At 35.6% G+C, this 15,165-nt stretch overlaps 1 protein-coding gene and 1 pseudogene across 1 annotated transcript; one reads left to right on the top strand and one right to left on the bottom strand.

Annotated features, from left to right (window-relative positions):
• The first annotated feature begins 203 nt into the window (after window positions 1-203).
• LOC139867660 (uncharacterized) lies at window positions 204-878 on the top strand. The gene has a single exon (XM_071856024.1). The coding sequence runs from the start codon at window positions 291-293 to the stop codon at window positions 786-788; it is 498 nt and encodes a 165-aa protein (XP_071712125.1). The 5' UTR covers window positions 204-290; the 3' UTR covers window positions 789-878.
• A 4,964-nt stretch (window positions 879-5,842) lies between these two features.
• Window positions 5,843-15,165, bottom strand: part of LOC139869256 (pentatricopeptide repeat-containing protein At5g67570, chloroplastic-like) — a 75,307-nt pseudogene continuing 65,984 nt past the window's right edge.

The raw sequence follows: 15,165 nt of genomic DNA, 5'->3' as shown, positions 1-15,165 counted from the left end.
ACCCACTGCGACCCATCAACGGGTACAAGATTACATCCATCACCCACACGCGAGCATGAGTATCCACGAATCTCGAATTTTTTTAGATCCATTGTCATCCCTAATTTTTTTCTTTTTAGTGTTTTGGAAATTGATTTGAGGCGAGTTAAATCTCAAAATTACCCCTTCTCCTTTTAATTTTAATCGCGATAATACTGCAGAAAAAAAGAAGCTACGAAACCCTAAACCCCCAAATCAAATCAAATCAAATCAAATCAGAAGCCCTAACTTTTCAACAGCAGCCATACAAAATGATGGCTAGAATTGTACCCAAATCATTAACCAGAATCATCTCTCATTCACGTAACTATTGCGCAGCTACTCAAACGCAAAAGCTCGAAAGGGTCGCCGACGAGATTCTAAGCCTTACAAAACGCGAACGAAATGATTACGCAGTATTGTTACGTTACAAGTTGGGATTTGACAAATATGGTCCGGCGATCACCGGAATTGGATCTTCATCTGTCACCGGAGTCGGAGCCGGAGCCAGAGCTGCGTCTGCCGGAGCAGGATCGGATGTGAAAGCCGCCGAGAAGGTTGTATTTGATGTTAAAATTGAGAAATATGATGCATCTTCGAAGATTAAGATTATAAAAGAAGTTAGGGGTTTTACTGATTTAGGATTAAAAGAAGCTAAAGATTTGGTGGAAAAGGTACCTACAGTGGTCAAAAAGGGTATTTCTAAAAAAGATGTTGAATCAATTATGGTAAAGCTTAAGGATTTAGGTGCTACTGTTGTAATGGAATGATCTTTTTAAAATATAACCATTTTGAATAAATTTGATAATCCCCTGCAGATCAAATTTTGGTTGAATTGATTTTTATGTTATAGTTTTGTTGTTTTGTTATGGTCAAATATAAAAGATTTGATGTTTAGATAGTGTCAAAATATATGATGCTTGATTGTCATTTTTTGGCTTCAGTTTTTCTTCCAACTGGTTGTGTTTGCTCTTATGATTGTGTAAAAGTCTTGAGTTTGAAGTTGTTGTTCTTTAGGAGCACATATGACTAGTAGTTATTTATACTTGATGAAACACAGGCCATAATCCACGAATGTTTTGGGGCCTATTTCAGTTGGATTCCAATTCCGAGATGATTAAGTAAATAAAAGGAGTATCTTCACCCAAATGGTGGGATCATGAGGTCTAGGACTATTGTCAAGGAAACATCATCTTCAGATGGTAGGAAATGCAGAGTACTAGGTAGCAACGATAGTATCTTTAGTCAAATACATGAATCTTGAGTAGTGTTCAATGGCCATGTAGTTGTCTGTATGATAGTTGTTTGAAACTGTAGATCTTGAGTCCCATAGTTATATTGCCAAATAGTGTTTTGGTTAGTGTGGTAGTGTTAATGATTGGATGTTGATGTGTGTATGGTTGAATTCAATTTGGAGATGTCATCTACCAAAGTAAGTTACACAACAAGAATCTTTAAGCACCCTGCACCCCTTTTTCTTCCAGTCTTATTACCAGCAGGTAGGTACTACTATAAGTCTATAACCTTCCTTTTATAACTACTCACACTATGGATACATATTATGATACATTTCTACTTTCTGCTATCCCATGACACACTCTCTCTTTCTTTCCCTCTCTCGAAACTCCCCCCAACGGGTATCTACCCCTCCCAATTCAAATTTTTGTTTCCCCCATACACCTTTCCTCTTCCCACTTCCGTCAGCTTAGTTAGCTCCGATATACCCTCAACTTCAAACCAACATCTTGTTCCTAACCTTCCAAATTTCCCAAACCTGTTTTACTCCTCTAAAAACCACGCAAATGATCAAGAGAGATCTAAGGGAAAAGGTCGCGTGTTTCCTCCGGCGAGCAATTTCGGCAATTAAGACATCTGTCATGGTTGTACGGTCTTTGTCGGCCGTCTGGAAAAATCCATTACATGTCATTTGATCAAAAGTACTTTCGGCAAGGCTGGTACGTTGGCTGAAATTAAGTTTTAGCATGGAAGGAGATACGCTTTTGTTTCTTTCGTTGATGATTAAACAGCCTCCTCTGCTTTCTCCTCTCTTAATGGGTCACCCATTTTCGGTCGTCCTATTTATGTGGGTTGGCCGGCTCGGTGGGCCCCTATTCCTGTCTCCGGTAAACCTACGCATTCCGACATCTTCCAAGCTCCGTGGGTGGAGATGAAGGGAGTTCTGGCCACCTATGCTTCGGTCGAAAGTGCCAAAAGGGTGGTTGGTGGTGGTGAAAGATTGTGGCCAAAGGTGAATATGGGTTTTGTTATGTCAAAGAAAATAGGTAAAGGTGCCAACAATTCTATATGCTTGCTATCTGATGTGGACGTGTGGGATCTTGGCGAATCGTTGCATAGGCATTTTAATGTGCCAAAGGAGAATCATGTGAAAGGTGGCGATTCATTTGATGTTCTCTCGTATACGTACAAATCCCGGAGAGGTAAAAAGGTTATTCATGAAAAATTGGATGGTATAGTCTCTAGCCGGACTATAAAGGTCGGAATGGTTCGTCCTAGTTGGTTTAGCTTGTTAGGATTAGGTATGGTTGGATGTATTTGTATTTTTTGGCCTTTGTGTTGACATGTTGCCTGGATTTGGCTCGGTTTTTAGTTAGATTGTCACATGTGTTTGCCACCGTCTAGTCTTATCGTCGTATGTTCCTTTGTATTAGTTTTAGGCTCCTTCATTTTCCGATGAAGGTTCCTTGTTATAAATGGTAATCGTTATTTTTATCCAAAACAATAAAAAAAATTATGATACATTTCTATATAAGTTTCTTGTAATTGATCTGTAATAATTTATTCATTCATTTATTATAACCAGACAACCAAGTATCATACTCAATCTAATCTTCTTTTAGAGTTTAGTTGTTGATTGTTATTCAGATTTGACTTCAATTCTATTTTACTCAATGTATTTGTTTAGACATAATTTTCTTTCTGGAATGACACTTTCATTAAAACAAGCTCTCTGGGAAATAGTTAGCAAATACTAAAACCCAACCTGTACCGCTTTCTTATAGTCCTGGGTTTGTTGGTTGAATGTGGGTTAATGCACTAAACGATAAACTTAAGTATGATTAACCAAAGTGTGATTAACCAAAGAATATGTTTTGATGATGACACATACATATGCATAAGTGATGACTGACATCTTAACATAAAACACGCAAGGTCACTAATCCATACTTTATCTTGCAAACGATCAAGTCAAACATAGGTTAAAGAATGAAATTAAAACTTCAGCTAAACACACGATCGAGGTACAGTCGACCGCATAGTCAACCGTGAAAACCCAAACTGAATTGCAACGCAGTTTTGTGAAAACAAGTTGCACGGTCGTCACCACTGTCAACCACAGTGCGACCGCAGTTTTCTCTGTTACCATTTTCGACCAAATAAAGTTTGACTAGTTCCCGACATCTATAATTCATGAAACCTTTCTCAGCATGCTTAGAATAGATGTCTTCTTCATACTCAACCGAGTTTTGGTCATAAAAACACTAATTGTGACTAATTACGCCTAATGACATCTTAATGACAAATTAACCAAGATTAGGCATAACACATAAGTGTTAATCAACAACTTGTGATCTTAATTCTTATCTAGATATCCTTAGCATGATCATCAAGTACCAACACACTTAAGCCAATGTCACTAGAACAATGAGTGCTATTATAAATGACTTAGTGATTAATTAAGGCTAAATGAGGAACAATGCTCTCAAGATTAACTAGTAATAACTTATAGTTCTAAAACACACTTAGATACATTTAGGATGGTTACCAAGTCTCAACTAGAGATTGCTCTTCCCTTGTGCATGTGTTGGACATTAATGTGTGCTTACACATTAATCATGTAATATGTTATATTGCACATTAAACTTATTAAGTGCTTGAATTATAAGTTGTGCAAGTATCTATACGATTGATCCTAGAATAACTATCTCTTGCTATGTGAGTATTACTTGCTACTTGCCAATATGCTTAATACTCATAAACTTGTCAACTTTATTAATATGTTTGCTATGTGCTCAATAGTTAGGATTCAAGTAACTAACATACTCCAATAGATTAAGTGTAAAATGGTTCACAATGAAAGTATAGTCAATTGTCTATTTGATCAAGTCTAAGTAACTAAGGGTGATTGCTTATGACTTAACTTTGATGTCTCTACATGCTTTATGATTATCTTATAGATGTTCAATTAATCTCTAACTAAACTTAAAAAAAAAGAACATGACTTGTGATTAATTGAAACTAGAAAGTTAATGACATAGTGACTAGTCTTTAGAATTGAACCAAAGACATTAATGTGACTAACTAAGTCTTGACCAAACTGAAATTTCCCTAAATATCAATCAAGACACTTCTCCAAGAATGTTGGGTTTGCCACTTTTGGAATGATTAGTCACTTTCATGCATTAAGACTAAATCTCACACACTTAATGTATATAGTACTTGTATAGGATGTTTGGTTTCTTTTGCAGGTGCTAGAAGGAGTAAAGGTGCCAAAATAAAGTGTTCAAATTTGAGTCAAACGGCTATACAACGGATACTTAATTTGGACTAGAGCACGTACGGTCGCACCACGGTCGACCGTGCAGGCAACCGTGTGTCAACGGCTATTTTTTGAATCTTACTATAAAAGGCAAACATTTAAGAGCATTAGAAGCTGACCCTCTTGCATATTTCAAAGGCTTATCTCCAGTGATCACAAGTGCATCAATTACTACTCAAATGTGATCAAGCAAGAGAAGATTCTATGATCTTATAAATATAGAATTGGGTTGTTGTAAACTTACTAATCAAAATCATTTATCTTGTGAGTTTACTTAATGTAATGTATGTCCTAGTATTGTGTTAGGATCATCATTGCAAAGTGTATAAGTCTTGAAACTTCATTTAGTAGAAGCATAGGCTAGCTTAGTGATCTACTTCCTTAAAGGGACTTAGGAGGTTGATTAATCTTATTTGAAGATTAATACTTGTCCAAGGTGAAGACAAGTTGATCTAGGTTGGAGTTGATCTTTCAAAGGGATAGAAAGATTAGGTTTGTTGTCTACCAAAAAAGTTGAAGACTTGTAAAATGGATCTCCACCGGGTTTGGAGAAAAGTGCTTAGTGAAGCAACAAATCCCGATTAGTGTAATCGGGGAGTGGATTAAGGTGGATTAGTTAACATCCACCCGAACCACTATAAATCCTTGTGTCTATGTTCTTTACTTTACTTCATTTATCTTTTTGAATATATACACTACACACATCAAGTTTGAGTTGAGTTGGTTGATCAAAGTTAAATCGAATTTGGTGATCAATCGAAAGAGTGTTAAAAACGTATTAAGTAACTATTCAACCCCCCCCCCCCCCCCCCCCCCCCCCCCCCCTCCTCTAGTTACTTACAGGGTTAGTTTTTGGCCATTTTGGTTTCGGTGCAAAGAGGCATGGTTCTGGCCATTTTGGTTTCGGTGCAAAGAGGCATGGTTCAGCACCGGTATCAATCAATCAATCTCATTCCTAGATTTAGCCATGAAAAAAGATCCACACACAAATAATGCAACTCCGTTTGGTACAAAGTACAAGAGCCTTTATACTTCTGTTCAAGCCAAAGAATTTCAATTTGTATTGGGAACCAGTTCTATTCTGCTAGCCAACGATGACCACTTTATATAACATAAAAACTTCCTCAAGCTAATATGTATTTTAAAGAAACTGAAAACTAGATTCTATGTTGTAAGTAAATGATTTATAAACTTACATATATAAACCTATAAGAAATCAAATAAAAACAATCATCTGCACCCCTTGGATGCAAATTACATTTAAAATCAATTCCTTGCAATCTGAAATGGCAAAAAGACACCACCACCTTTCGTCATGCTTTCCTTCCAATTTTCCAGTATACCATCCGCTGATGGCAACTTTCGTCTCTTCGATTCATCCATTTTCCCAAATTCACCGGTCACGAAATCATCCTCCGAATCATAATCATCATCAAAATCCTCATTATTAGTCATCAACTTTGACCTTTCATTATTAGAACTTTCAACACTTGATTCATCAATCATTAACTCATCAGCAAACTGTTCCATTATACTGTCGAATTCACCTCCTTTAACATCAGATTCTTGTGTAACGTTACCATCTGGACTCGCCCGATACGAGTTGTTTAACTTTGACCCACAAAGTGATTGCAATAGTCTTGATAATTTATAGGCTGAGGCTTCCATTGCTACATCATGTGTGCCACCAATCTTGTCAAAAAGTTTTCGTAAATGAGTCCGTGTGATTTTACCTTTGTACTCTTCGAATAATCCTCTCCATTCTTTTTCTCGCACTTGGAATGGGGCACATGCCATGCTGTTAAGAATGGTCAAAGCTCGGTCAAAGTCATCTTGAATCATGGATCGACATATGATTTCAACAAAAAATGATGATGGCGGTATTTCACCAGCTTCCAACATTACATCAAACGCATGCTCCAATAAATGAGTCTGAAATAAACATTAAAAAAAAAGATCAACTTATATAAATATGGTAAACATAGTATTGTTTTCATTAAAATTTAAGCTACAATACTCTTTGAAGACCACCAGAAATGACAATTTCAACCCATTTATGTGGGTTGCAATTTTATGTCAAACGGGTCAAATTATAAGAATTTTAAAAGGGTAACGGGATAATTGATAAGAAAAGCACATACCTTTCCAGCCCGGGACGCTTCAACGAGCAGAAACGCGTGTTTTTTCGGATCAAGTTGGTAACCAGAAAAAACCATTTCTTTATACACAAAATCGAAATATTCCCATTGATGTGCGCTAGCAGATACTCTAAGCATTTCACCGTACGTGTACGCGTCTGGGCTAACAAACGGACCATCACGACCCAAACTAATATAATGACCATTACATCTCTTTGTATCCTCAAACAACTCTTTGGATTCAAAAAACATATCGCTTCGCCTATAAACTTTCAGCATTGCATTTATGATCCCGATGTCAGGGGTACAATAGTCTTTGTTGTTTTCAAATATTCGTATACAATTACCAATATGCCCTCCATCCATTGATGATAAGATCATGCCGGTGAAGGTAACTACCAAAGGTCTAGTTAGAGCAAGTCTTTTCATCTTCTTAATCTGCATTTCGAATCATCATTTTACAAATTATTTTAGTTTTAAGTCAGGATTTGCAATTTGAAGCACATTATTTCAGTTTTAATTATTAGAGAACCAAATTCAACTGGTGTAACAAATTTAGTCTCATACCAGCCAGTAAAAAAGAAAAAAGAAAAAAAAACTGGCCATATAAATATAAACCTAATATAAATAAACTGCTTATCGCAGATAATCTATTTTTAGTGTTTGACAAACTAACTGTTCTGTTCAAGACTGATTATTTACGTCTTGTAGGCTTAAAAACGTGAAAATTCAAAAGTAAGTGGGGTGATTCCTGTAAAAATATTCCTGTCATTTGTTTTTTTTTTTTACCATTATACTTTAGCTTAAAACCATTGTAATTAAAACCATTAAAATTAATAAAAAAAATTTACTTTTTTTCATTCTAGGGTACCATATATTATTGTGTTGTTTATCTAATTTGTAAGGGGGATGATTCTCACACACACTTTTTTGATCCTCACACACCTATTTTAACCTTTTACTCTTCTAATAATACTCAATTGGTGTGTGTGGATCAAAAAAGTGTGTGTGAGAATCATCCCCCAATTTGTAATAGTGTAACTCACAAGACACCTACTTTATTTATTATACAAAAAAAGCCTTTGATCAAAACACAATAATCACTTGTGAAACGCACATTCATAAGAAGAACTGCTCATTTTCAAACAACACGTAAAAAGAATAAATAATTAACCTCGAGAATAGCTTCTTACCACATCCCGATGTAGCAAAGACAAAACGCTAACTCACAATATACAGAAGCAGCTCCAACAATGAAATGTCCCGTTCTTATTGATTAAAAATGTTCCATATTAATTGATTTCGTTGCGAGGTTTTGACTTCTACATGAGACGTTTTTCAAAGACTGCATTCATTTTAAAACAAACCATAACCTTTATTTCATCAATAAAGGTTTAAAAAGCTTTACGTAGATTATCAAATAATGATAATCTAAAATATCCTGTTTACACACGACTATTACATAATGGTTTACAATACAAATATGTTACAACGAAATAAGTTTCTTGAATGCAGTTTTTACACAATATCATACAAGCATGGACTCCAAATCTTGTCCTTATTTAAGTATGCGACAGCGGAAGCTCTTAATAATCACCTGAGAATAAACATGCTTAAAACGTCAATAAAAATGTTGGTGAGTTATAGGTTTAACCTATATATATCAAATCGTAACAATAGACCACAAGATTTCATATTTCAATATACATCCCATACATAGAGATAAAAATTCATTCATATGGTGAACACCTGGTAACCGACATTAACAAGATGCATATATAAGAATATCCCCATCATTCCGGGACACCCTTCGGATATGATATAAATTTCGAAGTACTAAAGCATCCGGTACTTTAGATGGGGTTTGTTAGGCCCAATAGATCTATCTTTAGGATTCACGTCAATTAAGGTGTCTGTTCCCTAATTCTTAGATTACCAGACTTAATAAAAAGGGGCATATTCGATTTCGATAATTCAACCATAGAATGTAGTTTCACGTACTTGTGTCTATTTTGTAAATCATTTATAAAACCTGCATGTATTCTCATCCCAAAAATATTAGATTTTAAAAGTGGGACTATAACTCAATTTCACAGATTTTTACTTCGTCGGGAAGTAAGACTTGGCCACTGGTCGATTCACGAACCTATAACAAATATGTTCATATATATCAAAGTATATTCAAAATATATTTACAACACTTTTAATACATTTTGATGTTTTAAGTTTATTAAGTCAGCTGTCCTCGTTAGTAACCTACAACTAGTTGTCCAACGTTAGATGTACAGAAAAAAAATTGATATATATTATCTTGAATCAATCCACGACCCAGTGTATACACGTGTCAGGCTAGATCACAACTCAAAATATATATATTTTTGGAATCAACCTCAACTCTGTATAGCTAACTCCCACATTACTGCATATAGAGTGTCTATGGTTGTTCCAAATAATATATACACATGGGTCGATATGATATGTCAAAACATTTGCATACGTGTCTATGGTATCCCAAGATTACATAATATATTAGAATACATGTATAATACAATATAAGTTAGCTAGGATATGATTAATATAGATTTGTTACCAATTTTCACGTTGCTACAACAAGAAAAATTATCCAATCTTGTTTTACCCATAACTTCTTCATTTTAAATCCGTTTTGAGTGAATCAAATTGCTATGGTTTCATATTGAACTCTATTTTATGAATTTAAACAGAAAAAGTATAGGTTTATAGTCGTAAATATAAGTTACAAGTCGTTTTTGTAAAGGTAGTCATTTCAGTCGAAAGAACGACGTCTAGATGACCATTTTAGAAAACATACTTCCACTTTGAGTTTAACCATGATTTTTGGATATAGTTTCATGTTCATCAGAAAAATTATTTTCCCAGAAGAACAACTTTTAAATCAAATTTTATCATAGTTTTTAATTAACTAACCCAAAACAGCCCGCGGTGTTACTACGACGGTGTATGTCCGGTTTTACAGTGTTCTTCGTGTTTCCAGGTTTTAAATCATTAAGTTAGCATATCATATAGATATAGAACATGTGTTTAGTTGATTTTAAAAGTCAAGTTAGAAGGATTAACTTTTTTTTGCGAACAAGTTTAGAATTAACTAAACTATGTTCTAGTGATTACAAGTTTAAACCTTCGAATAAGATAGCTTTATATGTATGAATCGAATGATGTTATGAACATCATTACTACCTCAAGTTTTCTGGATAAAGCTACTGGAAATGAGAAAAATGGATCTAGCTTCAAAGGATCCTTGGATGGCTTGAAAATTCTTGAAGCAGAATCATGACACGAAAACAAGTTCAAGTAAGATTTCCACTCGAAATAAGATTGTTATAGTTATAGAAATTGAATCAAAGTTTGAATATGAGTATTACCTTGTATTAGAAAGATATCTTACTGTAAATAATAAAGATTTCTTGAGGTTGGGTGATCACTCTACAAGATTGGAAGTAAGCTAGCAAACTTGGAAGTATTCTTGATTTTATGAAACTAGAACTTGTAGAATTTATGAAGAACACTTAGAACTTGAAGATAGAACTTGAGAGAGATTAATTAGATGAAGAAAATTGAAGAATGAAAGTGTTTGTAGGTGTTTTTGGTCGTTGGTGTATGGATTAGATATAAAGGATATGTAATTTTGTTTTCATGTAAATAAGTCATGAATGATTACTCATATTTTTGTAATTTTATGAGATATTTCATGCTAGTTGCCAAATGATGGTTCCCACATGTGTTAGGTGACTCACATGGGCTGCTAAGAGCTGATCATTGGAGTGTATATACCAATAGTACATACATCTAAAAGCTATGTATTGTACGAGTACGAATACGGGTGCATACGAGTAGAATTGTTGATGAAACTGAACGAGGATGTAATTGTAAGCATTTTTGTTAAGTAGAAGTATTTTGATAAGTATATTGAAGTCTTTCAAAAGTGTATGAATACATATTAAAACACTACATGTATATACATTTTAACTGAGTCGTTAAGTCATCGTTAGTTGTTACATGTAAGTGTTGTTTTGAAACCTTTAGGTTAACGATCTTGTTAAATGTTGTTAACCCAATGTTTATTGTGATGCCCCGTACAAAACCATCGTGTACGAATCATCAACAACAGGATCATTACAAGGTTAAGTACTATATGCGTTTTCAAAAAGAGTTTGCATTCATTAATAAAGTGATGTCTAAACCAACATCGAATGTTTTACAATCCAAAAGCATGCTTCACTAAGTAGAAGCAAATAATAAGTGTATGTGACCACAATGGTCGTTGTAAGTCATAGTTCAAAAGTACGAATGTTTGAATGCAAAATAAAGTAGTTCATGCGATAGCAACTCTAAGCAGCGGGTGTCTACAGCACGACTAGTACACAGCGGAAGCTAACCTCAAGCACCTGAGAAAAACATGCTTAAAAATGTCAACATAAAGGTTGGTGAGCTATAGTTTAAGTATAACAGTAAGTAAGGTAGGCCACGAGATTTCAGTGCTACAAAGAGCGTTTCAAAATAGTATGATAAACTATATGTTAACCGTGGGCACTTGGTAACTAACTTAACGTTTATACCACCTGAAAGTACACTTGGCAAGTGCGTATGTCTACGAAGTATTAAACACTCGTTAAATGCTAGCGCTACTAGCCCGAGTGGGGATGTCAAACCCTATGGATCCATATCTAAGATTCGCGTTCACCGGTTCAAAAACCAATGACTAAACGTTACCGAGCTAAAGAGAATGTTTCTGCCGTTATATAACCCACACATATATAAGTTTAAGTACTCGTGCCTAGTATGTAAAACATAAAATTCGCATGTATTCTCAGTTCCCAAAATAAGTTAAAGTAAAAAGAGAATGCTATAACTCACAATGATAATGTAGTCGTAAAGTCGGTTCGGAAAAGGTGTGCCAGTAATCGGTCCGAAGGTCCTCAACCTAAGGCAAATAGTACTAAGTCAGTAAATCGTCCAAAAAGGTTTAAAAGTATGTAAATAAGGTCTTAAGGGTCATCATTATTCATCATCAAACAAAAGGCGTAAAGTAAGTTTCGTTTATGAAAGTAGTTTAAAACAAAGGCTGACTTCAGTCAGTCACCACGGCCTCTACCCTTACTTAATTAAGGTGAGACCAGTGGCCATGGCTCCGTATATGAGTCCTTTAAGTGTGGTAAAATTTACAGAAGCAAACTCGTGTTGGTTTGACCGTGGTGACGGTTTAAGTGCGAGTAGTTCAGAAATTTCTGCACAACGTTAAAGCACATAGTGACGATCGGATGGCCATAAATCCTAAACCGTAACTCGGATTAAGACGAGTCCTATATGACAAGTTATCTACTCGAAAAGATCTATCTAAAATTCATGGTCTCAGTAGCCCAGGTCTACTAGTCTGTTACAGAAACATCAGGTCAGTAGGGTTTGGATAGAAACAGTAAGTTTAAGTGAGTTCCGTTGGTCTTGGTGCTTGATGTTCATCATGGTTCTCATCCTTGATGCATATAGCTTCAAGTGTACAACTCATTGATGTATCTACATCATCTTAACCAAGTCTTGACCATCATAACCCTAGTGCAAGTCTAAGACATGAAGCACAACTCACTTAAGAGTTGCATGTAGTTTGATGAACCAAAGTTGCATCAAAGTCTTAGGTTTGACACTTACATGAACTATAAAAGAAATATTGAACTATAAACTTGAAAGTAAACTAACTAATCAAGATCTTAAGATGTAGAGCATAGTTCTTAGTTAGATCTTGAAGATCCAAGACCCAAAAGTCTAGATCAAACATAAGTATACAAAGTTATATTTAAAGAAAACTTATTTATATGTTCTTGGACTTTTAAGTTAACTTTTAGTTCCAAGAGATATGAGATCAAGACTAACTTGTAGTACTTGACCATTTAAACTAATTACATGAAAGTAAAGTGCAAGAAGAAGTAAACTAAGTAAACAAGTAAATTATTCATGGTTGTTCATACTTTAAAGATTCAAACCAAAGTTTGAGCTTTAGAAAGTAAACTTTAAAGTTTACTTCATGAACTTCAAGTATGAGTTTAATCAACACATGAACTTGCAATCTTTTAAGAAAGTATATGTAGAATCATAACTAGTGAGTTATGTTCTTGAGTGTTCTTGATAAATACAAGATATAATGAAGAATCAAACTAGTAAGTTTGATCTTGTAACTAGTAAAGAATAACTAACAAATACATGTAACAAACTAACAACAACAAGTAATCAAACTACAAGTAACAAAAGATGATGATGTTTGTGAATGTGGAATTCGGTTTTAGCAAGAAAAAGAGAAGAAAGAGTTGTCTCAAGTTACTTACAATCTTGAGAGAAAAAGAAAGGAAAGTTGAAGTGCAAGTTGAAGTGTGTTTGGAATGAATGAAGTGTGAGAGAACTAGTAGCCAAGTTATCAAAATTTGAAAGCCAAAAACACCTCCCCATGAGGCCTAGCTCACGGCCAGCAGCAGAAAAAGAAGAGGGGAGGAGAAGTTTAATGGTTACTTGGATGAAAAGCTTACAAAAGATGGATATTAGATGGGGTTTCATGGGGATTATATGTTAACTAGATTCTTAATGAAGTAACTAGCCAGTTTCCATGTACAAGTACTACTTACAAGTCTTATGGGCTAATTAAGTCCATTTAAAAAGGTAGGATGGGCTTAGAAGCCCAATATTCAAGAGTCCATTACACTAATCAAAGTCCAAGTTCAATAATTAACAAATAAAGTCCAACAAAAGCCCAAGTAATTAACCAACAACCTTAGTTAATTAAAATGATTAATAAAACTAATCATGAATGTAAATAATATGTGAAAATATTATTCGTGTAAGTTTCGTGTGTCACAAGGACGTTTCGGGCAATTAAAGTCAACTTCGGGCAATCATGGCAACATGTAAATGTAATAACATACATTCGTTTAATCACACGTATTAATAATAATAATTATTAATAAATAAATGTTGGAAAATCCAGGGTCGTTACATTACCCACCTGTTAAAGAAAATTTCGTCCCAAAATTTTAAGCTGAGGTAGATGGAGGAGTCGGGAAAAGGTGAGGATACTTCCGCATCATTTGATCCTCTCACTCCCAAGTAAACTCAGGTCCTCGTTTGGCATTCCATCGTACTCGAACGATCAGAATCTTGTTGCGTTTCAAAGTTTTGATCTCACGATCCATAATCTCAACAGGCTCTTCCATGAAATGGAGTTTATCGTCAATCGTAAGTTCCTCAAGTGGTATGATAAGTTCAGGTGCAGCAAGATACTTCTTCAAGTTTGACACATGGAAGGTAGGATGAACTGAGCTCAATTGTGCTGGTAGATCCAAACGGTATGCAACGGGTCCAACACGTTCCAAGATTTCAAAAGGACCAATGTATCGTGGGTTCAACTTTCCACGTTTTCCAAAACGAATCACACCTTTCCAAGGTGCAACTTTCAACATAACACGATCACCAACGTTGAATTCAAAGTCTTTACGTTTAAGATCGGCATAACTCTTTTTGGCGATCACGGGCAGTCTTAAGTCTAGCTTGAATCTGAGCAATCTTCTCCGTTGTTTCATGGACTACCTCGGGTCCGGTGATTTGCTTTTCGCCTACTTCGGCCCAACAAATAGGAGATCGGCACTTGCGGCCATACAATACTTCAAAAGGTGCAGCATTAATGCTAGAGTGATAACTGTTGTTGTACGAGAATTCGACGAGTGGCAAATGTCTTTCCCAGGCCTTTCCAAAATCAATGACGCATGCACGCAACATGTCCTCCAAGGTCTGAATCATTCGTTCACTTTGTTCGTCAGTCTGAGGGTGATAAGCAGTACTCATGTCAAGACGAGTTCCCATGGCTTCTTGCAAAGAACGCCAAAATCTAGAAGCAAAACGGGGATCGCGATCGGAGATGATCGATAAAGGTACACCATGACGAGATACAACCTCCTTGATGTAAAGTTGAGCAAGTCTCTCCATTGTATCAGTTTCCTTCATCGCTAGGAAGTGTGCAGATTTGGTAAGGCGGTCAACAATAACCCAAATAGTATCGTATCCGCCCACCGTCTTTAGTAGCTTGGTGATGAAATCCATCGTTATCCTTTCCCACTTCTATTGTGGGATTTCCGGTTGTTGAAGCAACCCAGAAGGTCTCTGATGCTCGGCTTTAACCTTCAAGCAAGTCAAACACTTACCAACATAAGTCGCAACGTCCTTCTTAAGATTCGGCCACCAATATTGTTCTTTAAGGTCGTGGTACATTTTGCCAGCTCCAGGATGAATCGAATATCTCGATTTGTGTGCTTCATCAAGTATCAGGTTTCGTAGATCTCCATAAAGAGGTACCCAAATTCTTCCGGCATAACATCGGAGTCCAGACTCCCTAACCTCGAATCGAGAGACAAGTATGTTCAAATGTTCATGAGATAT

The sequence above is a fragment of the Rutidosis leptorrhynchoides genome, chromosome 9 (assembly GCF_046630445.1).
Source record: "Rutidosis leptorrhynchoides isolate AG116_Rl617_1_P2 chromosome 9, CSIRO_AGI_Rlap_v1, whole genome shotgun sequence".
Taxonomy (NCBI): Eukaryota; Viridiplantae; Streptophyta; class Magnoliopsida; order Asterales; family Asteraceae; genus Rutidosis; species Rutidosis leptorrhynchoides.
The sequence above is the reverse complement of the archived record's forward strand: the minus strand, read 5'-3'. Positions and strand labels throughout refer to the sequence as shown.